Source organism: Pochonia chlamydosporia, chromosome 2, assembly GCF_001653235.2.
Source record: "Pochonia chlamydosporia 170 chromosome 2, whole genome shotgun sequence".
NCBI classification, from domain to species: domain Eukaryota; kingdom Fungi; phylum Ascomycota; class Sordariomycetes; order Hypocreales; family Clavicipitaceae; genus Pochonia; species Pochonia chlamydosporia.
In genome coordinates, this window is record NC_035791.1 from 331,834 (window position 1) to 359,342 (window position 27,509).

A 27,509-nucleotide genomic window follows, 5' to 3' on the forward strand; every position below is an offset into this window, starting at 1 on the left:
TTTTCGTCCGTTTGTTTGCGGAAGAAAATGCAGCCACTTACTAACATACATATGTAAGTACAAGGATCAAGGTGGCAAAGGCTGGTCTTTGCATTTACGAGTTACTTACACCAAGTACCGGTAAGTGTCAGAAAGTATGTATGTACAGTACCGGTACAGTACCTCATTCTTAAGTACAATATATGTGCATCTAGGAGCTAGTATTCGGACACATGCAACCCAGTCTTTCCTTGCCCAAATTCCCATTTCGCAAACCATCTTGACTTCCTTTCTTACAGCCGCCCTTTCAAGTTATCACCAAACGTCCAGCCCTTTGAACCATCCCAGTTGATCGACCATGTCATCAGTCCCTTGAGAGCGCCGTTATAGTGATCCCAGGCTTGGCCAACTAAACTCGGGGACATGTAACCGCCACCAGCTCCAGACTGCGCCGGCAGCCCAGGGACCTGCATGCTGTACGGAAGTCGGATTGTGGTGCCTTGAATAACCAGTCCCTTGTTCAAGCAGTCTGTTTGTGCTACGAAGCCTTGGACAGTTCCAGCCGAGTAAGAGTCCCCTGCGCAGCCGTACATGTTGCCGTTGTAGTATTGCATGTTCAGCCACCACAGCCGACCGTTGTCGACGTACTTCTTGATGATGGGCAAATACGCACCCCAGATGGATCCGTAAACCACACTGCCACCAGTGACATACGCAGTCTCTGGTGCCATGGTCAAGCCAAAGTTTGCTGGCATCTGCGCAAGGATTCCGTCAATGATGCGGATCAAATTGGCCTGGGACGTGGACAGTGTGTTGATATTGCCGCTGCCGGTCAAGCCCGTCTCGATATCGATATCCACACCATCAAAGTTGTACTTTTTTAGAATCGGGACAATGGTCGAGACGAATCTGTCTGCAACTGTGCTTGAGCTGAGATCTATGCCGGCGGTAGCACCTCCGATAGACATGAGAATGGTGGCGCCGGCAGCCTTGGCCTGGCACATCTCTGCCGGCGTCGCTACTTTGACACCAGTGTCCATGCCGTCTTGCCACAGCGCCGTCCCATCTGAGAGGATGACCGGGAAAGCCGCATTGATGACGTTATAACCGTGCTGTTTGATAAGAGGGTTTTGAATAGGCGTCCAACCAAACGGAGGGTGAACACCGTTTGTTGACCCGTCCCAGTTTTCCCAATATCCCTGGAGAACTTTGCCCGCAGGCTTTCCTTTGGTGGCACATGTCGTGCCTTGTGCGATTGCCGGCACGGCACCGAGGATTGTGCACAACTCGATAGGACGCATCTTGGATGTGTCTTGACTCTAGACTCTGGAGTAGATGGCTTATTATCACTGCAGCAAGTAGACGCCTGCCCAAGTTTCTTCGTGGCCAAGACCAATTGATAGCTTGGCTTGATGCATTCAGAGTTGTCTGAGTCTTCATAAAAGTTCGTTTGGGCGACAGGAATCATCATATATATACACACAGCCCAATAGCCTAAACTGCCTGTTGTCGCCCACATTACCCATGCCATGTGTTGGAATCACAAGGTAGTATTTTGTGAGTAGCTAAGGAAGAGGGTTAGAAATCCTCTACTTTTTGTTAGTTGAGTCCATCTTGCGGACAATGACGCCCAATACCCGGACCCCCTCGTAAGAGCGTAACGTAGGATCCTGCTATAAAAGAGTCACGAGAAAGATGTTACAACTCCAATCTGGGCAACTATGCTACCTGGAGAAATCCACGATAAGCTCCTACTAGAAGAAGACTAGTGCGCGCAAGGAACAATGCCTCAAGCAGGAACAGACCAATAAGAAGGGATGGTGATGTACCCCGGTTATTATCGTCACTGGTCAGTATCTGGGTATCTGGGGAAATGGCTATCTTGGTAGTTAGATGGTTGTAACCTGCCCTCGTCTGCCCAGATAATACTCTAATAACTAGTTAAAAACCCCGACATATTTAGTCTCTTTACCTCACATCAAGTGCTACACTCGAAAGGGTCACACAAGACAGAAGCAGGTGCCACACCTCAAAATCCTATTTGATCCGCGTGGCACTTGCTGTTGGAGAAAGTGGAGCTGTACCCATTGCTATGCGAGTTTTCACAATGGCAGTAACAAAAGCTCAATATTGACTTTGCAATGAGAGTGTCCCCAAACATCTAATTTGTCACTTCAATAAGAAATAATTGCCTCTTTGGCAACTAGGCGATAAAATTCTGGCGGGGACACGACGCATCCCTTGTATAAAAACGCTTCAAGAATCTCAATTGAAGACTGGACAAGGAGGTTAGTCGGTGGCCGAAGCTCGCCGGAGGACCGCCGGAAGGAATCATGAAGAAGAAACATTAAAGAGAGGAAGGAAGAGAGAAAGGAGAAGGCGAAGAGGAGGATTCATCAGCAACAACAGTAGATAGAAAAGCGAATTTGCCGGATTCAAAAAGGCTGTAATAACTATCAACTACTACTAACATCTCCCTTTTGGGAGCAACGCAAGCTCCGCCGAGTTGTCGCCCAGTGTGTGCACAATCCACCACGTCACCCAAAGACTAAATGGTTCTGCTTTTTATATTCCAGAGTCAACAAATTGCAAGCCCTTGCAATGAAGATCTTCCACGTTATGGATTCACTGGTGCCAGAGAGTCTAGTCTACCTTCCGCATGAGATATGCTTAGCAAAGTCATGTCGAAACTCTCTGCCCAGACCTTTCCACTCCCGAGAGTCTCCATTCCACAGTACTAGTTCGAGCCCACCAACTGCTGGTGGCTGGATGTGTGGCTAGAATTAAACTAACATTGAACTCTGACAGGAAACACCAGGGATAATGTACAGCTGAAAGGAGTTGACATAATTCCGACTGGCTATTCCACAAGTCAACCTCTTTCCTGGCCCTAATCATGTGGTAGGGTGTGGGTGAGAAGCATGGAATGCTACCATTTCGGATCGGCTCGCCGGAGCCACAGAAGACTCACATCTTGATTCGCAACACCAACGTCTTATTATACGAGCAAGGAATTCCACTGAAGCACAGCAAGTCAAGAAGTCATGTGGTATTGTAAGTCTAGTGACTATCTCGACACTGGCTTCTCTACTTCGTTGTAACTCACGATTCTTTTCATTCTTCCAGTGAATGGACACAAGACTCTCCAACGCGACGTATTGGCCGTGCTATGCCGTCAGACCTTGCAGAGTAATTCCTTGCACCACGATGAAGCAAACAACAGCCCCTGTATATTCGTCTATACCCTATCAGGGGATCAAATTATATTCCAGGATGTCGGCATTGCCGCCCACCAGGTCATCAACGGCGGCGTTTTGTGTCCTGCATGTTTGCTTTCAGCCGTTGTGAGCAACATTCAACGCAATGTCGGTCTGTCTGGGGACAGTTCTTCTTGTTGCTTTTGCTTTTTTATTTACTCCGTCTATCTTCAGTTATTTAGCCCTCATCTCTGCGTCTTTCGTTCGAGTTCATCAACTTTCGTCACTTACTGTTTGAGAGAACAAAGCACAGTACCCAAAAACCCTCAGCCATGGAGGTGCTTTCCATCATCGGCTTCGTGGCTACGGCTACACCATTGCTCGAACAGCTCGTGGCAATGGCCGGAACCCTCATGTCGACGAACAGGGAGGCCGGATTTGAAATGCATGCCATGTCCGACGAGCTGAAGTCTCTAATTGGGGTGTTGGAAAGCCTTCAAAAGCAAGAATTGCCAACCAACCAGAAGGAAGATTTGAACTTGCTGCTCGCGAGGTGCGCCGGCGTTTTGGATGACTTGAAAAAGCTCAAGGCGGAATACTATGGAAACTCGATAGCGTGGATGACCAAAGGAAAGGCAAAGATTACCTCCCTTCGGAAGCGGTTGGAAAGCTGTACAAATTCCGCGACCCTGCAACTTCAGGTACACATGATGTAAGTTGTCATGATTTTTCTTTCTTCCTGCTTTCACTATGATCGTCCACATTCGAACACTACCACAACTGCATCTCTATGACTCTTCAGTCCGATGCATGGTTCTCTCTTTCCAAAATGGCCTGTGTTTTGCGGCTAACAGCTTATCCATAGGAACAGTCACCCACACCATTCTCACACTGAAGGAGAAGCCACAGATACACCGGACGGGACGTATGTCAGAGATGTGTGTCCTAGCGACCATATCACTCACGCATCGACCGCCAAGAACACCATGGTAGGTAATGGCGAGAATGACACAGGGTCTGGAGTCATCCGTACCGCGAGCTCGTCTGCCAGCCATTCCAGCTGTCTACAGGAGGCGCTGTTTTTCCGCGAGGTGAAGTCAATCGATTCGGCCGCGGCCATCATCGACAATTGCCAGGAAATCGAGAATGAATTAGTTGTACTCGAAAATGACCACGCAACGCTTCTGGCGCAGAACCCAAGCATGGTCGATTCCGTGAACGCCGCAGCCATCGCGCTTCGAGCAGCGCTGGACAAGGTGAAGCCAGTACTCGGGCCTTACACAACGGAATCGGGTAGAGACACGGCAAAGCGGATGATGAAATCGATTCGGTGGTCTTTGCAGCAGCAGAGAATCTTCAGGCGTCACCTGCCAGAGTTGCATGAGAAAGCCAGGAACGTGGCACAACACATCTGCATTTTGGAGAAGTTGGCCGAGGATGCAAAATTACTTGCTCGGGCTGCCGCAATGCAGCGTCAGAAGGAGGAAGAGGACAAGAATGAGGAGGAAGGCTTTAGACGTCTTACCGCGGCCATGGGTCACTAACTCGAGTAGTTGCTCAATGTTGGGCAGATGCGACGAAGGTATTTACCTCGACATTCAACATGCTGAGGAAGGGCAACCGCCAGTCACTAGGCGGCGGCCAAAGCCTGCACTGCTGGTCTATGGGACAACATTGTGATGAGCTGGAATGGTGGTGTGCTTCTGTTGTGCTTTTTCGCTACGAGATGTTTTTATCCGTAAAGTGGCAAAAGTAAAAACCATTTAAAAAAAAAAAGCAGCATCCAAAGCTAGCCAGTTAGTCGATTTCTTTTCGGTCAATACAATAGTCATCTCGTATGTGTCTTGAAATAGTTCACATTGCAATTTTCTCCGCTTCTGAAATAATGCAGAGTGTCATCATACCACTTGGCCAGTGCGATTCTTTCGAAATTACAAAGTGTCAATCCAATCACACAAAAACCGGAGGGTTCATGGTTGGCAGGGCGTCAGAGCCTCGGAGCCACGCAGCCTCAGAGGTGAAGGACTTGGATGTCAACTCCGTGGCAACATACTGTACGGCTGCACGGACAGAGGAAGGACATTGAGGCACATGCAGCAAATAGGCAGAATGTGTGTGACGATGCCGCTTCCGTTTCAACTGTATTGAGAAGGTCAAACCCGTGAGGCTTGGAGATTTGTTTCATTACCGTGGAGGACATGACATCTTCACAACAGCCCATGCTGTATCCATAGGTCATGGGGGCCAAGCCCCAAGCCACTCTGGCAAACAAAAGAATATTGGTTCCAAAGTGAGTAACGAGCAAGGGAAGGACCGCCCCTCCTCGTACGCAAACGTGATGCAGGGCGATATGAATTATGACTATGACTTCCTGGGTACGCATTTGCAGCTCAGACATGAAACGGCGGTGAATTATGGCCGTGTTCTATCATCGCGGTACAAGTCAGCCCCTGGTCGACTTCACATGCGAAGCAACCGAAGATATCAGTCTCTGACGCATGGCCTTCAAGCCAACACGCCTGATTCGTGACGGCAGTTGCATAGAGAGTTTTCGTTTGGTCAACATGCATGAAGGGGAGGGTTTTGCGAACAAGCCAATACTAGCAACGGCTCAAGAGAAAGATGGCCGATTGGTTGAAACGTCTCATCTTCCTTCCTCCAGGCGATGCTGAGCACTCGAGGCAGCACTATAGAGGATAAGTACAACAAATAATACAGTGTTGATGCGTGATGAATACAAAACCGCGGTTACGGGACTACTGTCGTAGGTGGCGATGACTTGAAACCTACGATAACTATAGGCTGCATGAATGGAATGTTCTCGAAGGCAATCAGGAAACATCAGACACGGCACACACGGACTTCTCCGCTGGAAGGGCATAGTCTTGGTGTTCTGTCAGCGGTTTGTGTGTTGCGGTGGCAAACCGCATATAGCCCTCAGGGAATAACATTAGAACGGCACGTCTCACCGATAGGTGCTCTGGTCCATGCTGGGTCTGGCCACGCCCACCCGGCGCCCGTGAGCCACCTTTTGTGTCGTGATTGTATCTGAAAGGGGTGGAGCGTTCGAGAAAGGCATCAGGCGGTTGCCCGCTTCAACGAGTCAAGCATCGTGTGTCAGAGTGGTGGTCACACACACGCGAGAGCGAGACAGCTTCTCAGATTCGGGTGGCCTTCCCGACTTATCAGAGCCGATGGCATTTGGGACAGTCAAAAAAAGCACAAGTTGGCATTCTGATAGGCTAAAGATAGATACAGATACAAAGACAGCTCTCAGCAAAGCATGACCCAGCTGTGACGTTTACCCGTTTGACCAGTTGCAATGTCACCGGTGCACGATGCTGAGACCGGGCTGCTTACAATCAAGACTGCAAAGCTTGTTATCCAGAGAGCTAAGCCCCGCTACTGTAACAACTGAACGAAGGTGATGTGGAAGCAAATGGCAGTGGCTCGTCAAAGGGCCAGCTACCGGAAGGAAAGGCAAAACTCAATAAAAGTATAACTCAACCACAAGGAATCAAAGACATTCAGGGAGAACGATTCGATTCTCAAGCCCGTTTGTAGTTCAGAAGCTCTTCAAATCTGATCAAATCAGTGTCACGATAATTCCTGAAGTTAGAAGATAACTTACGCTGAGCTTTGCCATCCCTTCAGACAGTGTGATTCCAGTGTTGGAGCAAACATCAACACGACACTCACCACAATGCCCAACCACAAGTTTCAGCTCATACTCGATCACCCGATACCGACGAGAAGAAAAAGGCCTCTGCTTCAACTCTGTTGGTGTCGAATCAAGACTAATACGAAATGGCTTGAGCCCTTTCACACCGGCTAGTAATGATGACCGTCAGCAATGCACGTCGGAGTGACTCAGCTTTAGAGACTTACGGCCTCCCATGGTACGAGGTAGACGTTCTAGGATGAGGTCAGAGAAAACAATCTTCTCAGTCCACTCCTCTGGGTCACTCGCTGAACAAATTCTCCGGATTTTGTGGCTAAACGTGGTCCCAGGCTCTAGCTTGGTGCCTTTCATGATCACCCAATGGATCTGATTTTGAACGTATAGCTTCCCGTCATGGAGATTTTTTGTCGGCTTTTGCCCGCAGTGGGTGCGCTGGCAAAAAGGCTGCTCTACGACGACGCCGTAGCTAGCCGGCGCAATTCCAGACTTGAGTAGAAGGTTTGTCTTGTTGATCACAAGACCCCTGGCCACGGCGAGCTGGGGAGTAGCAGATCTCCACAGCTGCACTTTGCCAAGACTTGGTTTTTCACTCTTCTGCTGCTCCAAGTGTTCTTTCATTCTCGCGAAGACATACTCAGACGACCCTAGACCGCCAGAGAGGACAACGTGATTCTAGGAGACGAGGTCAGTACGGACAAATAGCGATATGCAATACCAGCACCTACCACGTGTTGGCCTCCCATCGTTTCGAAATCGCCAAGGACTTTATCAACACAGCCTTTAATGCCCTCGAACTGTTCATCAAATAATGCTCCCAGGTCCTGTCTATATAACTGTTAGCACCATTTAATGCTCCTCGGCCTCAGAGCTGCCGCTAGGGACAACTTACGGGTGAAATTCCACGAATCTGCTGTCCACCTGGTTGGAAACTGGCTGTAGGTACATGCGCCAGACCTCGTTACCTTGAGGTGACGAACCGTATGCATGCTTCCAATTTCGGAAGACTACACCTTGCGCTACCGTCTCGGCATAAGTTTTCGGTATGTCTGGATAATCAGTAAGCCGGCGTTCAACAAGTTGCTTGAATCCCATGTCTATCAACACAGAACCGAACCCAGTGGCCATAACAGCCATATTCTGCACCATCTGCATAGGTTTGGCTTCTTTGAGTGTGACCAAAGCTAGATCCGTTGTTCCCCCGCCAGCATCGATCGACAGTATTGTCTCGCCGCGAGTGAATGGGATATCAAGTTCGCTGGCCGAAACCACTGCCGCCGCAGCCTCCGTCAAACCCAAAGCGGCTTTGTGACCAGCTTCGCGACCAAAACCAGCGTCATGGGCAATTTTCAAGAAGTCTTCAGCGATACTTGCATCCCAAGTAGCCGGGATACTGAAGGTGAACTCGATGACCAACTTGTCCCAGTTTACATCAACTCGACGGCGGAGATGCTTAATAATACTGCCGCTGATGTGGCCGTATACCTGGCTGAGATACTCCTGCACTAGACTATATGTCTCGGACCTGCTGTCGGTAGCCCAAGGCGTTTCGTTGAGCCTCTCGGGTTTTGCGTGCAGACACAGCTCGAGGAATCTCCATTTGCTGCCCTCATCGAGTTCATTACAGAGAAACCCCCATTTCCTGTTAGTTCCGAGCACGTTCTTGGCCAGGACGGTAGGGACCTTATCCGACATTTGCCCAGGCCAGTCCTTGACAAACTGTATTTTCTTTACTTGGAGTTCCGGGGCGATCCATGTCACTCCTAGTTTACTGTTAGAGAAGTACGCAGGAGCATTCCATACCAAGATATTCACGAACCAGTGAAAGTGGTACCGAAATCGACCCCAACCTGCACGTCAACTCGAGCAGTTTCTTTGCCGGCATGGGAGGACATGTTGGACTGGCTAGCGGTGACGACAATGTCAACAGCGGCGCGAATGTTCTGTGAATTGTCTGAAAGGAGAAGTTCTGAAAGCTGAAGATGATTGTCAGAGAGAAAGAGAAGAAGCTGTGGCCCATCGATCCATATTGATGGGTATGCAGGAGCTTTATCATATCTCCATTGCTAGCTACTTCTGCTCGGTAGTACATGGGATGCCCCCCAGAGGCAAGGACTTATGTCCCAACTGTACGATACAGTCATGGGTTCGATGGCGGTGTACGAAATTCTAACCGAGCTCGTAAGGAACAATCTGTAGCAAACTAATAGAATGTCCCTTTGAAGCATTCTATGCACGTTTTCTTACGAATAGTGGAATAGGTCTGATGGACAAGGATTTATGACATCGTAGTACGATACAAGCACGGGTGAGATATCAGGACAAGAAACCTTAAGCAAAATCACGACAGATGGTATCTGCAGTAAACGGATAGAATATCTATTTCAAGCACTCTATGCATGTTTGCTTGCGAATAGCGGAACATGTCGGATTTATGACATGACAGTGCAATACTGTACAAGAACGGGTGAAATATCAGGACAAGAAACCATGAGCAAAATAACAACAGATGGTATCGGCAGTAAATGACTAGAGGTTCTCTTTCAAGCACTCTATGCTTGTTTGCTTGCGAAGTGTGGATCTTGCCCAATGGACATGAACTTGTGATTCAGCCCTGCCGTACGGAGTACAAGCATGTTTGATATGCTGGGGTAGGAGGCCTTGACCGCTGATTAAAAAAAACCGAAAAACAGGGGACAATCTGCAGTACGCTGATAGAGTATCCCCTTCAAGCACTCGACGTTTGCTTGCTGGCAAATTAGTGAATATATCCGATATCGCGTGGAGAGTAACAAACAAACCACATGCAGATATCAGTCCACTTCCAAGGCTATTCAGACACAATCAGACTCAGCCTCATGCTCACACTCACAAGTGCCGAGACATGTTCCAGACCAAGTCTGTGCCTTGTTGCTAGACTGCCACTTCTGTCACCACCACACCTGCATCTGGATCAAGTGCCCTGAACAGCATGGATAACTAATAATAGTTGCCTCGTTTGTTTTTCACATAATAGGAAGTGGGCTGTAAGCCATCTTGTGAAAGAACTTTGGATAATGCGTGCAGCCACGTTTACGGGGTCATGTCAGGCGGCCAGTGCTCATTCTGTTCACCCTGGGGAGGCTCCTTTCACACGTACGTGTTAATGGTGAGAATGGCATCTCTATGACGTCGGCAAAAAAAGTTCAGTATGCAGCAACAGGGACCAGATCATAGAACTTTTACCTCTCACGTCTTCAAGGCTGCCAGATATCACATATTCATCCGACCAAAAGATATACGGCAGCTCTTTTGAACTACTCATCAGGATTCAGGAGCCTTCATAGCGAGGTGTAGAGTTGACCACGTGCAGCATTGAACATTACCATTGAGGTCAACAAGGTTACCATCAGTACTGTATATGGAGCAACTTTATTTATGGTGAAGCACGTTCACTTGATCCGTACTGTTGCCACCGTCCAGGCATCAACAAGGCTCTGGTGGGCATTGCACTCCGTCAAGTCAAAAGACGGAACTCCGCACTGCATTCAGCCATGTTTTTTCCCTTCCGGTTTGCCAATATTAGACAGACGCACATTGTCATCCCCCCTGGTCTGTTTCATATACTCAAAGACCCCAACTCAGTCTATCGACTAGAATTGCCGCACAAAGCGCTTGTGGCTTGGTGGCGCACAGCCGTATTCGAACTGCCTGCTCCCTTGATATGATCTATTTCCATTTCGTCTATCATTGAATGCCATAGCCTAGTTTTACTTTAACTTTCCCAGAAGATGAAGGGGGAAAGATTATAAAATCTTTCAGTCACGACTTTCCGGCACACATCATTTCTTGGACATCAGCTACTCCTCTTCTCATCACCTTCTCTTTCACAAAATCTACCGAAGTCATGGGCATCATATCTTCAATCTCGACTTCTGTTCGAGGAGATATCCCCAGTTCGACCCAATGGTCACAGCCTCCAGTGCCCACGGCATCAGAAACGCTCACGGCCGTGGCAACTGTGGCAACATCAGTTCGCGATGGCGGAATAGGTGCAGCAGTGGGAGTTGTCGTTGGAATACTACTGGGTGCAGCGTCTATGTGGTATTACTTTCAAAGACCTGTCCCAGTTACCACTCTCGGCCCGAATGATTTCAACCATGCGAAGATGATTGTCGGTGCCGGGGTCCATGTGCAGCCGCCCAAGCCGAAAGAAAAGCTCACTCGTAACGCTGTACTGGACTTTTATCAGCTGGATGGTCCTGATTGTCTTGTTGGACGCACTATTCCAAACAAGGTCGGAGAGATAAGCGCCGGCACCACACGGCACGTCGACTACTACTATCATCTCGACAAAGTCTCGAGTCTCCCCGACAATTTTGACGAGGCTCTTAGCCGTTTTGTTCCAGACGAAAAGGAGGCCGCCACTCTCAAAGCCCTACTAATCGATCCATTCTCTCGTGACCTCGCAATTTGCCACTTGATAGCGCGTGCTTTCTGGACAAATCTTGACGTACATAGCGTTGGGCCCCTCTCCCTTCTCCCGCCAACGGTCACCGAGTTCATGACATCCCTCCCGTTTTCCTATGAAACCGCAGCACCTGAAGGTAGCCTCTCCCCTCCAATCTACTCCAATTTGAACTTCGCTAATGAACAATGGGGCTTCTCAGGTCGCCAGGGATTGATAGCTTGGAGAACGGTTACTGCATTCCTCATGAAACACGATTATTTTCTGGCCGGTCCCTTGAAGCCGCCACCGAGCATCGAACCGCAGATGAAAAAGCTCGTTGCCGCGATCAGCGATGTGTTGGCTCCTTTTGCCAGGGACGATATGCCCGAAGACTGCCCCTGTGACTACATCCACCACCTCGAAACAGGGCTCGGCAATCGTTACCTCGAACTTGGCTACCAGATATTCTCCAATCCACTTGAATTCCACTTCGTATTCGAGCCAGCACCCAGCATGGAAACCGGACTCGTCACTGCCCCAGGCTTAGCCGTACTCAGCTCTTGGTACGGAGAGCCCCTCGACAGACCAGGGATGGTCGATGGGTATCCTCTAATTCAAGTGCCAAGGGTGAAAGTGATTCTTGGGCCGGGCGATAATTACGAAGAAAAAATGAAAGAAGGAGACAGACTCGTTGCAGAGCGCCTCAAGGAGCTTGAGGAGCAGAGGCTAAAAGCAGAACATGAGGAGCCCCCTGAGGAAGAGGAAACAGGCCTCCATAACAACTGTCTGGTATACCGTTGAGGACTGGTAGCTTATGTCCGGCTGGTTTTGACAGGCAAAACCACGGTCAAAGCCCAGCAGGACAGACGCTATCGCGGCAGCGGCGACACGGTGGTTTTCGCAGTGTCACTTCGTGTCTACTAGGGGACCAGGATAACTTTTCCCTCACATGCTTTGCCCCTTGTTTTTGTCACATCATCAAAGAAGAAAGTTAGTAAACCATAGATCGATCAGTCGTTTATGTAGAATCATTGTCTTGAAGCTTTTCATCAAGTTTTGTTAGCCATAGACTCGAATTCGAATTGTTTAAAGCCCTAGAGTCCACACTCTTCCTCTTTCTCCCCTGCATTTTGCGATGTATCACCGAGCCAAGTTCTCGTGGAATGAAGGCGGTGTTTCAATTAAGCTCCTGGCGGCCATGTTACGTATCTGTATGATGACGAATTCGTTCACGGCGGATGTATGCGGTGATATCCACGCACCACCTGCGTTGTTTCGTCTGATAAAATGCTACGTCCTCTCAGAAGACACGTCCAAAAAGGCATGTCATGACACAATCGACAAGCAGCCATACATATTGGCATCATGTCAGCAGGTCCTTGTACCCGCCTCGACGGGGAATGTGCTTCTGACTAGTTTCATGCACGACGCTGTGCTGTTCCCCCGCGCCATAGGAAGAGCACGCCAGTCTTTCTTTTTCTTCTTCCCTTTGTCATTCTCTTTTCTTAACTTGTCTCTCTTTTTCTGTTTTGGTCTATTCCATATCGCACGTCGGCATCCGCCACGCGTACCCGATGGTTGACGTAGCCTTTGACTACGTCCGCTCAAGCTTGTACAACTGCCGTCAATTAGGTTAGGGCATTACGACATGTCACTTTGACATCAGATCGACCCTGGCATTTGGAAAGAAGCTGGACCAAGGTCAACTGGTCGGATCTGGTCTGGTCACATTTGCATTTCTGCACCGCAGGACATCAAGCCAGCAAACAAGCTACAGACCCCCGGAAGAGTAGCCATTGCCATTGCCATTCCTGGCCTTGATGTAATCTTTTTAACAGGGACAAAGCAACCAGAAAACTCAACACAGTAGTCTGCTTCTGAACCAGCGGCATGGAGAGTAGCGTTCAGCCGCACCCGAATCAAGGCGCAACAATCCCCGTTCCCTCACCCACAACTCCATTCTGGCGCAGTCAGAAACATCACCTCGATAGTCACCGCAGCACGCCCGATCTGCCAAAGGAGCAAGACATTGTCATTGTGGGCGCCGGGTTCTCTGGGGCCTCTTGCGCATATTACATCTCCCAGCTCATGCAATCTGCCACTTTGCCGCCACGCACCACATGCACAATTCTCGAGGCGAGAGACGCCTGCTCCGGTGCCACGGGTCGAAATGGTAACGTGGGCTCCTTTCCCCCCTCCCAAGTATATTTATACCTAGCTAGGTATATGTAGCAAAGCGTCTTGGTGTGGTTGCCAACTCATCGAATCCCAGGAGGTCATTTGCGTCCAGACTCGCTGGCCACGTTTCAGAGGTATGCGCCGACATACGGCGTCCAAGCGGCCAGTGATATTGCGCTCTTTGAGTTGGACAATTGCAGGGCAGTCAGAGACATCATTAGGGCGGAGGAAATCGCCTGCGACTACACGGAAGTCATTTCCTCCAGCGTCTTCTTGGACGACTCTCAAGCCGAGGAGGCAAAGAGGCTACTCGGCGAGCTCGTTGCTGAGGGACACGACATTTTGCAAAAGTTCAAGTATTATCAAGGTCAACAGGCCGAAGAAGTATCTGGGGTGAATGGTGCCAAGGGGCCGACCACGTTTCAAGCAGCATGTCTTTGGTATGTTCCGTGTTCCCAAGACATGCAAAGACCATGTCTCCTCCCTATTACTGCCCGGTATCTGGCTAAGATGAAGCTATTGATTGTACCTTTGATAGGCCTTACAAACTAGTCATGCATCTCCTTGCCGTCGCCACCTCCAAGGGCGTTCATCTCCAAACCAATACTCCCGTCTTAGCGACCTCCAACGACCCGGATGTCAACGGATACTGGACTTTATCTACACCTCGTGGTGATTTAAGGGCAAAAAAGATTATTTTTGCAACCAACGGCTACACAAGCCACTTGCTACCTCAATACAGCAGTGCCATTGTGCCAGTCCGCGGTATCTGCAGCCATATCATCTCTCACGCAGGCACTCCCTCCGTATCAAAGACTATCATGACAATGGGCATCAAGCATGGCCCCGGACAGCACGACTACCTCATAACAAGACCAGACCGGAGCATAATTGTCGGTGGTGCATGGAAAGCGGTTCGTCGCGGCCCAAGAGAAGACTGGCACAACGTCACCGATGATTCGCGATTGATTCCCATTGCAGAAAACTACTACAATGGTTTCATGAACCGGACCTTCAAGTCTTGGGAAAAGACAAAAGCAGACGTAGATTACCTCTGGACTGGAATCATGGGGGTAGGTGCCGTCTATCATTTCTCCTCGTGCACGTGTCGTTCATGCTAATTGGGCCAGTACACTTCCGACGAAGTTCCCCATGTAGGCCAAATACACGAAAAGCCTGGCCAATATTTATGCGCGGGGTTCAATGGGCATGGCATGCCGCAGGTTCTTTTGTGTGCCAGGGCCACAGTCAAGATAGCGCTCGAAGGTTGCGGTTTTGCTGAAACAGGTGTTCCACCGGTGTTCAAGACCAGCGTCGAGAGAACCGCTGCTGCAAAGAAGTGAAATTATCTGACTTCCCAGGTAGACGGTTTACGTGGTCAACACCGAACGCAGCTCGATCAGCATCAAACCGGGTGGCGTGGTCTGGGAGCATTCAGGTCCGCGCCACCACAAGTCCCTTGCGCAATGCCCAGAGCAGAAGGTACGAGGCAAACGTTGGTTCTATATTCTTGCTGCAACTCGCATTCCAGTTTTCTCCATAGATTTGTATTTATCAGCCAAATTTGATGCCCGAATTAGGATTCCAGGTACCCGATCCCCTCTCTCCCTGTTGTGTACGATCATCGTTCCCCGGAACTGGTGGGCCACTCCCGCCAAACTTGATCCCCATAGCGGGATTCCACATTGTAGTCATGGGGTTTGCCTGTGGCGCCATCGGCTGCGGTTGCTGGACCCTTTCCCCTGCCCAAGACTGTATAGAAGCTTCGACGGGATTGGAGATTGGTTGCCTAGGAACGTGAACTGGATGCCTCTGGGGAGAAGAAGGGTGTTGTTGCGTAGCTGGCTCGCGGGAAAAGTACGATGCTTGTGATGGCTGAAATTGTGCTGCGGGAGGACTTTGTAAGGGACCGTGGTTGTGCGACAAGTTGAGGGTTGAAAGAGGCGGCATACTAAGTTCCCTAAAATTGGCGATTAGAATCAAGACACATGAAATGGAGAAGTTGTCCTTTCCGAACTCACTCTTCCAATGCTCTGGCCTCCATCCGCCGTTGTGCCACCCATCCCTTCGCGACATCGCGGAAACCCTGTCCAACGATCTTGTTCAGATCATTATAGAACTTTCTGCCAACTTCGAGGTTGTTGATTATTTCCTTGTACTTGAAATATGCGCTATCCAGCTTCTGCAATGCTTGTTCACGCTCTCGGGATCCTCGATCACCGCACCTTCGTTTCTGAGACTCGAATTCTGAGTTTGCGCGCTCTACTTCTTTCAACAGCCGCTCCTGTTCCTGTGATTCTTTGTCCAGGGCATCCAACTCTGGCTCATAGAGCTTGTCGAGGCGTTTTTCGAAAAAGTCTTCAAAGTGTGCGGGAACAATGGCTGTTGACGGGTAGGATCTCTCCAGTCTTGCAGCTTCCTTCAAGATGTCAGGCTTAATGTCGTCTTTGCGCGCATTTTCGCGTAGAGTCTCGACCCTCTTCCTTCTTCTACTCTCTAGCCTGAGGATGTCATTGTATGCGCTTCGCAGTTTGCCTACAGAAGCTTTAAGTTCGGGGTTGGTGTCCCTCTGAGAGCTTGACGGCACAAAATCTAGCAAGCCCCTGTCCGATCCGCATAATATATGCAGAAGATCCTCGTTGGCAGCGAACTTTTCTCGTACCACACCGTCACTGCTAGCACTGCTCGCAAAATATCCCTCGATCTCACCAGCATGTCCCCAAAGCTTTCCACCCTGCACGTCACTCTGGCTTTCGGGTCGTGACCATCTCTCAGTGCCGTACTTCCTCCTCGCCTTCTGGTCCTCTTCATTCTCAGCCGCGAGCGCTGATGTCCCATCTTCAAATGTCGCAATATCTGCAGCACGTAACTTATCAATGTCTGCAAAGCTTTTTCGAAGCCTCCCGATGGCATCGGCTTGTCTCAGTTCCTCGGCATGTTGGACCAAGCTCGGGGGCAGCCCAAGTGGCTTCTCCAACGCTTGTAATGATCCGGGCAGACCAATAGAGCTGAACAGGGAATGAATTTTGTCATTGAGGGCTTCCAATTCTTGAATGATGTTTTGGTTGACCATACGATCGCGGCGTTCTTCGTATATGGAAACGGCGACGTGGACCGAAAATGGCACCAGCCTTGAAAACAGGGCAGGCCCGAACTCTGCTCGATCTCCAAGGAAATCGAACGGGTTCGCAACCTGAGGGGGGACCCGCGCTACAGCCATGTTGGCCCTCTCAAGAATCTTTAGCTCTGTTTTTGGCGGAACAGGGTCTTGAAAGTCAAGCTTGTCAGCTCATGCGCACAATTGCAAGGTGAAAGGTAAAGCAGCGCACTCACTCAGGAATATCATGTCGTTGTCTTTCTCGGCCCTCTTAAGGTCCTCTTCAACTTTTCTTTTGAGGCCGTTTAAGTCGTCCACCACGGTCTTGTTGAGATACCCTCCCTTGGTTTCCTTGATACCTTCTGTGACACAGGCAACGGCATCTATTAATCTAGCCACCTCTTCGCCATATTTTCTCTTCTCCAGGCAATCGCACGCAGCTCGGTACTGTGCAGCAGCGGCAAAATGGTGATGCTTCGCGGTCATATGATGAATCCAAGCGCTGCTGATGGCTTCGCTCTTCATAGCAGCTTCTCCAGCCAAATTGTACAAATCTGACACTCTGGCAGCCAATTTGGCTATAGATGCGTCTTTATAGCCGTCCATGACAGCTTTTTGCCAGAAGCACTCTTGGCTTTGGGCAAGCAATAACTGCATCAAGGATTCCAAAGTATGTTCATCCATGTCTTCAGGCGGATCGGACATCCGAAGCTCGGGCACGACCTCTTTCTGCATGTGCGATAGCACACCGGCCGCGAGTGAGAAGTAATTGGCACTTGTTTTGATGCCTTCGGCCGTTCCCCGAGAGGTGTGGACAGCCAACTGCGAGTACAAAGCTGCCAGATTGTAAAGCACGTTGAGGAGCTCGTATTTCATGTTATTTCGCACCATGGGTCGTTCGGAGTTGTAGCCCAGGGCAGGATACCACGTAAACTCGGCACCAATCTGTTACAACGTGAAGCGCTGGTTAGCTGATATCAGGACGGGAAAGGAGGCCCAGGGTCATGGTACCGTACATCAATTGGAAATTTGCCTCCTATCCAAGCCAACTGCCCTGCATAGGCCTGGAGTTTCTTTACACCGCTAGGGTGCGGCTCGCGAACATTGATGGCATCTTGTCGCAGGCAGTCGATGACCTCGAGGTCTTGCTTGAACATGTCCGGATGCTGATCATACTTGCTGTTGATGTATTGCTTGATAGTGGACGCTAGAGACAACTGCGTGGATCGTCGAAAGGGCAGTGACAGGATGCTGCTGGTGCTGGTGGGCGTGAACGTCAGCACTGGATGTCAAACAAGCTGGAAAGCTGCTGTGGGCTGGCGACAGCTCGTCGTGGGGTTGGTGCAACTCACGTCGTCATTTTTGCTACTTCGATGGTGAGGCTATACAATTCTTTCGTGCATCTTTTTCTATCTGTCAGCTGTGGCTGGCGACAGGATTTGACCTGAGCAGAGAGTAATAAGTAAACTGAGAGCCGTAAGCAGAAAGGTGACGAGGGGTCTTGAACTTGGCATTTATTTGGGAATGCTTCGTTGTGTTGTGGTGTGGTTGGAGGGGCAAGCTGTAGATGCAGCTGATGAGTCAGCATATGCACCTACGTCACCTTGTCCTAAGTTAGACCCTGGCACTGAAATGGCAGGCAATCTTGACAAGTTGAGATGAAGCTGGGAGCGGACGTTTCTGGTTCATTGCCTCAACTTTCATACAAGATAGGTAGACAATGATTACATCAGAGACTATCAAAAGAACCAGACACCATGTCCGTCCATACCCTGATCGGAAAGACCATTCAAACCACATCGACAAAACGGTCCGCTTCCGTTTCCCGCGTCATTATCTCAAGTTCTCAACTATCGCCAACCCATCCTCCATCACAGACATGGCTGCCACCAGTAATGGCACTCGAATCATCCGACGCCAAAAACAGCATTAGCCTGGCCACCTCGGCAGGCACCAACACTCTCTTCAAGCACTGGGCCCCCAGACTCTCGGCTTTGTACTCGTCGGTAAGCACCGTGTCAATCTGTCGCTGTGTGGCGATGGACCCAGGCATGATGCTGTTCACGCGAATACCGTACTTACCAAACTCCCTTGCGTGAGTCCTCGTCATGCCCATGACAGCCGCCTTGCAGGTAGTGTAGATGGGGATCTCGGTCGCCGGGATGCGCCATGTGATGGAGCCCATGTTGATGATGCTGCCCGAGCCCTGTTTCTGCATTGCCGGAGCAATGTGCTGCGTCAGGAAGAATTGGTGGCGCAAATTCACGTTGATGTCGTACTCAAACGACTCGCGTGTAATTTGCGCTGTTGGCACACGCGAGTTGGGTCCTGCAGACGCCGCATTGTTGATGAGCACGTCTACACGGCCAAATTGCTTGAGTGCCCTTTCAGCGCATTCTTGAAGCTGGTCCAGGTCTGTGACGTCGCAATGCATGAAGGTGGGTTTGGTGATGTTTTCAATGTCGACCGGCATGGAGGCAAGCTGGTCAAGCAGCTTCTTTGCAGAATCGTCGGCAATGTCCAAAAATATGACGCGGGAGCCTTGTCTGTAAAAGAGTTCCACGGCTGCTGCACCAATGCCCTCGGCGGCGCCAGTGATCAAAACAACTTTGTCGCGGAGACTGGGATAGATTGCATGTTGTTGGTCCATGGTTTGTGTCTTGTGGCTCTTGACTCTTGACTCTTGACTCTTGACTCTTGACTCTTGACTCTTGTCTGTGTAAAGTACGGAGACAGCCAGTTGCTACGCCCAAGGTGAAAAGAAGGTTCAAGTAGTGTCACACTTAAAAGCAAAGTATTGTTTTGTTCAAGTCTGCCAGTTGAGATGTTTGCTCCCGTTTTGTGTTCAGAAACACAACACACGCGCCCTTTCCAAGTCGGATGCAACATTCAATGTTACACCCGTGAATGTGGCTGGAGTACTCAGTACCTAGGTGTTGAGATGAAAGATTCAGGCAAAGTGACATGGCATGTGCGCATGTACCTAGTAGCCAGACCAGGCAGGCTACCAAGTATTTGATTGTCAGACCAGACGGTTCAATGAGTTATGCATGTGTCGCTGCCAGACTTGACCTGGCCTGTCTTGACCTGTCTTGAAGCTAACTTACCCCGCCTTCTCATGTTAAGACAAATTGATGGCGATGAGAACGCTGTCTGATCAATCACTTCCATGTCATCAAATGCCCGGTCCAGTCATGCCATTAATGAGTGTTACCCCACATCCACCGATCCACCAGACATGACCTGACCTGCGGTGACATCAAACCGATTCTCATCATTGAACCGACCTCCGGGGAATGCTTGGTGGCTGCTGATGGCCGGGGTGCTCCCCAATTCATTACATATACGTGTATCTCTCGCTCCGATGAATTGTTACCATGTTCAACGGATGCACGACGTTCAATAAAGCACGGCAGTGCACTGGGCCGTTATCGGATCGCGTACCTGGATCAATACAAGGAACACTGAAGTGAACACTGAAGACCGTCCAGTACGAGGTCCCTCGGTGGCAACCGATGCAGCGCTTCGATCAAAGCCAGTCACAATACTTGAGTTTCTAGGTGTCAAACTGCACAACACATTAAGAGAATATAACGAGAAGCAAAAGAAACAAAAAAGAAGGAGATAAGGTGGATGAAATTTCTCCTAACCCTTCCCCTCTGTACAGTTGCAGACTTGCCAAAAAAAAAAAAAAAAAAAAAAAAAAAAAAAAAAAAAAAAAAAAAAAAAAAAAAAAAAAAAACAATATTCTCAACAAGAGCCAAGCCATTTATAAAAGAATTAAAAAAAAAAAGAAAAAAAAAAGAAAACCTCTCCATATCTTCATGCTGGCGTAAACTAGGCATACTTCACATCACCGACATGGCCATGGCTTCCGTCGTCCACATAAGCCGGCGGCGCGCCGGATGACATCTCCCCAGCCACAGTATCCCCGGGCTGTGTCTTCGATGGAGGCACATCACCAGGTCCAGATTGCTCTGGAGCCCCGAGAGAAGGAGGAGGAGGGGCATGGTGGTCACCTAAAGCTCCCGCCTCGGCTCCTCCAAGAGTCTCCAGCAAGACGCTGGCACCGATGGGCCACATGTTTTGCGGCCCCTGCGGAGGAACTTGTCCCTGAAGAATCTGCTGGACTGTGAGAGCAGCTCCGTAAAACGAAGCGTTGGCGTCCTTCCTTTCCACGACCACTGTGCCGTCCACCTGAATTCCTGCATAGAAACCCCTCGACTTGACGTACGAAAATACAGGCCGGAATGCACTCGAACTGAGGCTCCGGCGCTTGGCGTCCCCTCCTCCAGGTTTGAGTGTACTCGACTGCTGTTGTTGTTGCTGTTGCTGTTGCTGTTGCTGTTGCCCATCATGAGGCGACGCAGTGTTCGGTTGTTCTTGTCCCCGCGTATTGGAACTGCCAGTCACCTTGTTACCAACGGTCTGGTCTCTCCCACGCTGCATGGCTGCGCCGAAATCAACAGCACCTCCAGCGCCGTATGGCCCAGCAACCACTGCCAAATCACTACCTAGGCTCACCCGGGTATTCATGAATGCCGCCAGTGCCTCCTTGCTGTTTATGACACATACGCAATCGTAAATGTCCAGACCGATCTGGAATCCTCCTCCGACAGAGTGAACCTGAATGCCAGAAGGTGGGCTCCATGAGCCATCTGGTAGTCGAGCAATCAAGATACCGGAGCCGGTGGCACCAGACACCTGAAAGCCAGCACGCAGCGTGGTGAAAATGGCTAATCCGACTGCTTTGGAGATGACCTTTGGCGGGATGGTGACAATGACACGATTCTTGGGCTTCTCCTTGGTGGGATCAATCAGGCCGCTGGTTGACTCCCGTGCCTTGGGGTCGGTCGAGGTAGGGGGTTGGCCGGCCCCAGGGTCGGCATAGACTCCTTTGGCTGCCATGAATGTCAGCATCCCGCAATGCGTGTACCAGTAAGTAGAAGATCTGATAATAAATGACTAGACATGCTGTTACACGATGAAGAGTACTGTACTCACTGCAGAAGGACCTGAGAATAGCGGCAGCCTTGTCGCACTCCTTGTCCAACGTTTCGGGTAGGAAGCTCTGGCTGCCAAGCTTATGTGCCAGACTGTTGATGGGAGCGGCTGCGCCCGCGCTCACAAGATGCTTGAAACGATGGCCCCAGCCGGATTTTTTGTCTCCATGTTGTTGATCAGGGTGTGGAGATTGGTGGTACTGCGGTTGTTGTTGGTGGTGGTGGTCTTGCTGAGAGTACGGCTGGCCAGGATCTTGACCAGATTGTTGCTGCGAGCCATCTTGCCCGGTTGGAGGCGGTGCAAAGACTGGGTTGGCAGGGTCGTATGCTGGGATGGTGTACGCGCTCTGTGGTTGTTGTTGTAGTTGTGGAAAGGACGTGGACTGCTTCTCATCGGGCTGTGTGGGCGGCGGAGGCGGGAAGTATGTTTGTGGTTGTTGTTGTTGTTGCTGCTGCTGCTGCTGTGCCGGCGGCTGTTGGGCTTGTTGGCCTTGATTTTGATGTTGATGTTGATGCTGTGGTTGCTCTTGATGAATCTGCTGGGGAGACGGATGAAGTTGCTGCGTCGATGTCTGCTCCGGGACTGGGACAGTCTGTGTCTGTGTCTGTGTCTGTGTCTGTGACATCGACGTCTTTGGTGGTGGAGGGGGCGGGGGATAGTAATCATTTCCACTGAGCTCGGCAATGATGTCGTTTGACTGTTCGTGGTTGGACATGATGATGGCGACGATGTTTGGACTCGACTGTAATTATCTGTTTGACTTTATGGAATGAAAGAGGGGTCTGCACTTAGAAAAAAAATCATGGTCAAGATGTCGGTACCTTTTATCAGCCTTTCGTTTCGTGTTGGTGGGCAGCCTTGACAAGTTCACATTGCCAGGTCCAACCAGACCAGACAACAGAGCGACATTGATGTCATTATGCTCCATGTCCAACATTGAACCTTGTGGCTGACAATGGGTCCATGTCTAGCACTGATGTTCCTGTCAAGTCAAAAATTCGTGTTGAATGTTCCCTTGTCACTGCTAGTCTGTTCAAAGGCTGGCACAGCAATTGAGCCCAATTCCACAAGTATCTCTGCATTATTCCTACCATGACCCCTTGGAGCTTCACCATTTTCCTCCCTCTGTGGTGCGAGACCAACTCGACACTTGGAATCTGGTAGCCTCTCATGGGTCCCAATCTACCACGTACCTAGGGGGATACCGAATTGTGAGTATCAATTGATTTGATCAATATTTATATGTATTCGCAGCAGCAGGAGTGAGTGTGCGGTGCATTGCCCGAATGCCCCGATTCATTCTTCGCTCATGCACTTGAGCGTGCATCTGTCGCCTGTGCCAGCTTCGTCATTGACCCGACACGACTGGAAATCCTCGGCCATTCCAGCTTCAAAAGTTCTGAAGCTGACATGGTTCTGTCTGTACCAACTATAGGTACAGGCAGGTACGAAATACCATCAATATCGACTCCGATCCTGTGCTGCCACTACAGCGCACTTCATTGACCGAGCCACTTATTACTTGATGAGTACGGAGTACTCCATCAATTTCAGCCCTGGCCATCAATTGATCATTCTGTTCGTCCTCTTGAGTACTTTACTAGGGCGTCCATGTCAGTCAACCCTGGGGCTCGGGTCATCCCTTGGTCAAGTACGGACATGGAGTATCGGGCCTTTCAATCAATCGAAATTTGATGTCAAACAGCGCATCAGCATCGAGCAGCTCCCGCCGATACGGGCAACCTCGCCTCCACGTCCTCAATTTGCACTTGACGTTGGGCAAGTCGTCGTGCTTATGAGACATGTCAGCGCACCGGGCATGTACCAGGCTCTGACAAGCTTTTGGCCGACCGGACTGGATATCAAAATATTGCGTCAAGTCTGGTTGACCTCCACCTACGACGCACCTAGACCTTGGTAACAAAGAGCCTTGGTAGCCCGTCATCATCATCTTCGTTTTCCCCTTTTTCCTCTTTTTCCTCCTCAACTCCATATACTTAATACACCTTCCTAACCAGCCAGCGACACCATGACCGTCGACGACAACCTCTCCCTCCCGCGCATCCTGTGCCTCCACGGCGGCGGCGTCAACGCTCAAACCTTCCGACTCCAATGCCGCACCATCTCCGCCCAGCTCGCCCACACATTCCGCCTCGTCTTCATGGATGCGCCGTACCCATCCAACCCGCACAAGGACATCGTGGCCTTCTTTGGCGACCTCGCCCCCTTTTACCGCTGGCAGCCGTGGAACAGCGAGCAGCCTGAGCTGCCACCCACAGCCGGTGCAGAGGACATCATGAACTCGTGTCTCGCCGCCATGGACCAGGATCCCGGATCCGGTCCCTGGGCAGGCGTCTTGGGCTTCTCGCAGGGCGCCAAGGTGGCCATCAGTCTGCTGTGGGCGCAGCAACGGGCAGAGACCGGCTTGGGCAGGGGCCAGGCGAGAACGCAGTTCAAGTTTGGCGTCATCATGGCCGGAAGCGCACCGATTATTCACTTGGATCTGCGCCTGCCCAAGCCGAGACACATTGCCGACGCTGCCATACTTAGCACCGCCTTTGAAGACTATCCCCGCGGTCCCCAGGGTCACCATGTGTTGCGTATTCCGACCTTGCATGTCCACGGGTTGCAGGATGAAGGCCTCGATAGACATAGGCGGTTGCTAGAGTTGTACTGCCAGCCAGATACGACTAGGCTGGTTGAGTGGGATGCCGGGCATAGATTACCTGTGAAGACGGTTGATGCACAGGTCGTGGTCGATGAGATGCTGGCCCTGGCCAGCGAAACAGGCGCAATCAAGCATTCATAGACAGGCATAGACAGAAATGTGTGCTAGAACACTGATATTTGACATCTCAAGTGTGTAATCTTTAGTCTATTTGCAGATACATGGAGATCGTTGATGGACCACGCAAAGTATTTAATATACTACATGCCGCCAGTGATTATCATGCTTTTTGATACAAGCAACTCAAGATGCCACATGTTTCGCAAAGGTTCAAGCATCAGGGGGGGCTATGCTCAGTGTGCCCATACCTGAAAAGAACAAACCGCATCTAGCACTACTTAAGTACTCATATTCACGACGGGGGCATTCCATCAGTGCTACTAGGTTCCCTTTCCACGTACATTCCACACTCTAACCATACTCATTGTGCTCTCCATAATGCAATCAGTCACGCCATGCAATATCTGGCCCCCGTATTCGCCAATGCAGAACCAACGATCATAAAGGAATACAAGCCCGCCAAACTCCGAAGCCTCATTCAGATTCAATACAAGGCAAGATTAAATGGCTTGTTGTGCACACAAAGGGTAGAAATGCTGCCAACGCGGGGGGGGAGAAAAGATATAACAGAAAACAAAATAGGCTTTGTGTCTCGGCTGATCATCTTGCGGAAACAACTTGCTTCATGACCGTCTATATCCCAATGACCTCAACCTTTCACAGTTCGGTTTGGGGTATGCATTCGCCTGATTCATCTTTTCCACATCTTCGTAAAACCAGCCCATAGCATCTTCTCTTAGGCGGCGCTGCGCAATATTTTCGTGCTCGCATTTGTTGTCCAGGAAGCGAATGAAGTTGTTTTCCGCCGTATGGTCCAGCTGCGAAAGTTTTGATTTGGTAAATGATTGGATGTCTTTGGGGTTGACATAGTACTTGACTTTGTGGTTGGGTGTGAAGCGCTCAGCTGTATAAGGCGGAAGGGGTTCGTCGTAGTTCATTCGGATCGAAGGACTCGAAGAGCCGCCGGTAAATAATGAGGAGATCATGGGCAAGATGAAGAAGATCAATATGGGGAGCAACGTCATCAAATTTTGCAATCCGCCTTGTTGTTGTTGTTGTTCGGCATCCTGCGCCTCCCGTGGTCGTCGTCTCGGTCTTGCACCGCCAAATTGGTGTACTCGGATACCGGGCCCGCCGCCAAAATTAAAGACAAATTGAGGACCTGTGTCGAAGGCTGCTACGTTAGTATAAATTGGTGGTCAAATGTCGGGTCCTGGGTCGAAGCATCTCACCTCCAAACGGACCACCGCCACCAAAACCGCCGCCTCCGCCAAAGAACCTGGCAAACATCTCTTCCGGGCTCATCTCCTCCTCCCACATGCCTCCGCCACCGCGGCCCATTCCTCCTGACGGCTGCCGCGAGGCGAATCCAGAGAATGGATTCTGCGCTTGGGCACTGGCGAACCTATTATCAGGGTCGGTGCCAAACCTGTCATACTTGTCGCGCTTATCCTTGTCGCTGAGAACACCGAATGCGCGGCTGACCATTTTGAAAGCCTCATCGGCGTGTTCATGGCCATTCTTATCCGGATGGGTCAGAAGAGACTGTTTACGGTACGCCTTCTTGATGTCTGATTCAGTGCAGGTTTTTTTCACGCTTTCCAGTTCGAGAATGTCGTAAAAGGCCGTGACGTTGCATTTTCGAATACGCAAAACAGCTGCCTTTTGTTCTTCTGTGTATACTCGTCCCTGGTTTCCTTGCGCATGCTGGCGAGAGCGAGCCGACGAGTCGCCGCCTGTGCTCGCCCCTGAGGCAGTTGCGCTAGGCATCGAGCGGAGGGATCAAAGGGTTCGGCCGTTTTTTTTTCGCTGTAGAAGTCTGTGATTTGTATAGACGTCTCGGCAGTTCGCTGGCGGTTCGCTCGATTAATGTCGGCGCGAAAGTTTTTCGTGATCCGTAGATTGAAGGTGCTGTGGAATTGGGTGCACCGGAGGGTCAGGGTCCTTGCCAGGTGGGAAGACACGACGGTATCTCTAGAATGTTATAAATCAGGCAAAGATGGAGCCGATCCTTGGCTGACAGAATATTCGCAGGGTGCTGGAGTGCGGGTGACTGAGGGGCTTTCCGCAGAGATGCAAAGCAAAATAGCAAGATAATAAAAGATGAATTCTGGCTGCTGACGTTGGGGACGAACGAATCTGTCCACAGTAATGAACTTGGCAGTTGAGCCCTCAGTTGTTCTGGAACCACCACGCCGGTCCGACACTGAACTCGACAGCTTGCAACTCGGCTGGTCTGTAAGTCCGCAATGCCCACTTGACATTGTGTCCATCAAAGTACCCGGTTAGACCGAGGACTCAGGCTACCCTATACAAGAACAAGGAATCCCGGATATCTGCATTGTTCGGCGGCTTTAAGATTAGTTGTTCAATATTGGACCTAAATGCTTCATAACATGCCGTACGCGGTCTTCTAAAGGGTTTTATTTACCAAAAAAAAAAGAGAGGTATTTGAACAGCCCTGCCACAAGTTCAGCGACCACCGCATGCTCTTGATCGAAGCCAAGCCCATGCATGTCCACACCCAAGTCATCTCATACAGATTAGATGTGCCGCAGCAGAAGAAATGGTCGATCTGAAACTGAAGGTCAAGATAACTTTACTAAACGCTTTCATATCTATACAACCACCCAGGTTTCACAGCCTTCAGTGTTCCTCTAGATACTGTGCATACTACGACAAACAAATACGTATCATGCGCATCCGCAACTGTTCTATGGCGCGGATCACGTGACCCCAAGTTTGCGACTTTCTTGGCCCTGGCTCCATGAAACGCCAGGACGGAGTTCATTCTGGTACAGCCCAACTACTTTCCATAACCAAAATGCAAGCAACTCGGGCGCTATTGAAGCGCTCAGTGTGGAAAGGTACGTCGTCTACACCGCAGATCTCTATACTCCAAACTCAAATCGCTAACCACAACTGCGCAGGGCCACACCTCGTCCCGTATGATCTCAACCTTGAATGACTCCCGCTGAGCGAAGCCAGTTCCTAACCCCGTTTGCTGCTACAGGCTACCGATTGTATTCCCCAAGAAGCAAGGCGACAAAGTGCCCCCCGTTCGTACACAAGCTCGCTCGGCGACGATTCTACCCAACTTTGTTGGGCTGAAGTTCGAGATACACAATGGCAAGGACTACCACCAGGTGACGATAACG

At 50.2% G+C, this 27,509-nt stretch overlaps 10 protein-coding genes across 10 annotated transcripts; 4 read left to right on the top strand and 6 right to left on the bottom strand.

Moving 5' to 3' along the window:
- Positions 1 to 272: 272 nt before the first annotated feature.
- On the bottom strand, positions 273 to 1,280 carry VFPPC_11697 (endochitinase; the record flags this gene model as incomplete). Its single annotated transcript, XM_018289806.1, has 1 exon — positions 273 to 1,280. One exon carries the CDS (start codon positions 1,278 to 1,280, stop codon positions 273 to 275), a length of 1,008 nt encoding a protein of 335 aa, XP_018146180.1.
- Positions 1,281 to 3,508: 2,228 nt separating this feature from the next.
- Positions 3,509 to 4,720, top strand: VFPPC_11698 (hypothetical protein; the record flags this gene model as incomplete). The annotated part of the gene is made up of 2 exons (XM_018289807.1): positions 3,509 to 3,888; positions 4,042 to 4,720. 2 exons carry the CDS (start codon positions 3,509 to 3,511, stop codon positions 4,718 to 4,720), a joined length of 1,059 nt encoding a protein of 352 aa, XP_018146181.1.
- A 2,032-nt stretch (positions 4,721 to 6,752) lies between these two features.
- On the bottom strand, positions 6,753 to 8,750 carry VFPPC_11700 (Hsp70 family protein; the record flags this gene model as incomplete). Its single annotated transcript, XM_018289808.1, has 6 exons — positions 6,753 to 6,758; positions 6,808 to 7,007; positions 7,065 to 7,530; positions 7,584 to 7,683; positions 7,748 to 8,618; positions 8,675 to 8,750. The coding sequence occupies 6 exons, from the start codon at positions 8,748 to 8,750 to the stop codon at positions 6,753 to 6,755; spliced, it is 1,719 nt and encodes a 572-aa protein (XP_018146182.1).
- Positions 8,751 to 10,741: 1,991 nt separating this feature from the next.
- VFPPC_11701 (hypothetical protein) lies at positions 10,742 to 12,085 on the top strand (the record flags this gene model as incomplete). The annotated part of the gene is made up of 1 exon (XM_018289809.1): positions 10,742 to 12,085. One exon carries the CDS (start codon positions 10,742 to 10,744, stop codon positions 12,083 to 12,085), a length of 1,344 nt encoding a protein of 447 aa, XP_018146183.1.
- A 1,089-nt stretch (positions 12,086 to 13,174) lies between these two features.
- On the top strand, positions 13,175 to 14,805 carry VFPPC_15463 (FAD dependent oxidoreductase superfamily protein; the record flags this gene model as incomplete). Its single annotated transcript, XM_018293216.1, has 4 exons — positions 13,175 to 13,457; positions 13,557 to 13,902; positions 14,001 to 14,535; positions 14,593 to 14,805. 4 exons carry the CDS (start codon positions 13,175 to 13,177, stop codon positions 14,803 to 14,805), a joined length of 1,377 nt encoding a protein of 458 aa, XP_018146184.1.
- Positions 14,806 to 15,016: 211 nt separating this feature from the next.
- VFPPC_11702 (pH-response regulator protein palA/RIM20) lies at positions 15,017 to 17,919 on the bottom strand (the record flags this gene model as incomplete). The annotated part of the gene is made up of 5 exons (XM_018289810.1): positions 15,017 to 15,422; positions 15,484 to 16,729; positions 16,796 to 17,504; positions 17,576 to 17,819; positions 17,912 to 17,919. The coding sequence occupies 5 exons, from the start codon at positions 17,917 to 17,919 to the stop codon at positions 15,017 to 15,019; spliced, it is 2,613 nt and encodes an 870-aa protein (XP_018146185.1).
- Positions 17,920 to 18,405: 486 nt separating this feature from the next.
- Positions 18,406 to 19,209, bottom strand: VFPPC_11703 (3-oxoacyl-(acyl carrier protein) reductase; the record flags this gene model as incomplete). Its single annotated transcript, XM_018289811.1, has 1 exon — positions 18,406 to 19,209. The coding sequence occupies one exon, from the start codon at positions 19,207 to 19,209 to the stop codon at positions 18,406 to 18,408; it is 804 nt and encodes a 267-aa protein (XP_018146186.1).
- Positions 19,210 to 20,396: 1,187 nt separating this feature from the next.
- On the bottom strand, positions 20,397 to 22,278 carry VFPPC_11704 (hypothetical protein; the record flags this gene model as incomplete). Its single annotated transcript, XM_018289812.1, has 2 exons — positions 20,397 to 21,460; positions 21,564 to 22,278. 2 exons carry the CDS (start codon positions 22,276 to 22,278, stop codon positions 20,397 to 20,399), a joined length of 1,779 nt encoding a protein of 592 aa, XP_018146187.1.
- Positions 22,279 to 23,592: 1,314 nt separating this feature from the next.
- VFPPC_14950 (citrinin biosynthesis oxydoreductase CtnB) lies at positions 23,593 to 24,372 on the top strand (the record flags this gene model as incomplete). The annotated part of the gene is made up of 1 exon (XM_018292715.1): positions 23,593 to 24,372. One exon carries the CDS (start codon positions 23,593 to 23,595, stop codon positions 24,370 to 24,372), a length of 780 nt encoding a protein of 259 aa, XP_018146188.1.
- Positions 24,373 to 24,974: 602 nt separating this feature from the next.
- VFPPC_11705 (Dna-J like membrane chaperone protein) lies at positions 24,975 to 26,121 on the bottom strand (the record flags this gene model as incomplete). Its single annotated transcript, XM_018289813.1, has 2 exons — positions 24,975 to 25,525; positions 25,584 to 26,121. The coding sequence occupies 2 exons, from the start codon at positions 26,119 to 26,121 to the stop codon at positions 24,975 to 24,977; spliced, it is 1,089 nt and encodes a 362-aa protein (XP_018146189.1).
- Positions 26,122 to 27,509: the final 1,388 nt, after the last annotated feature.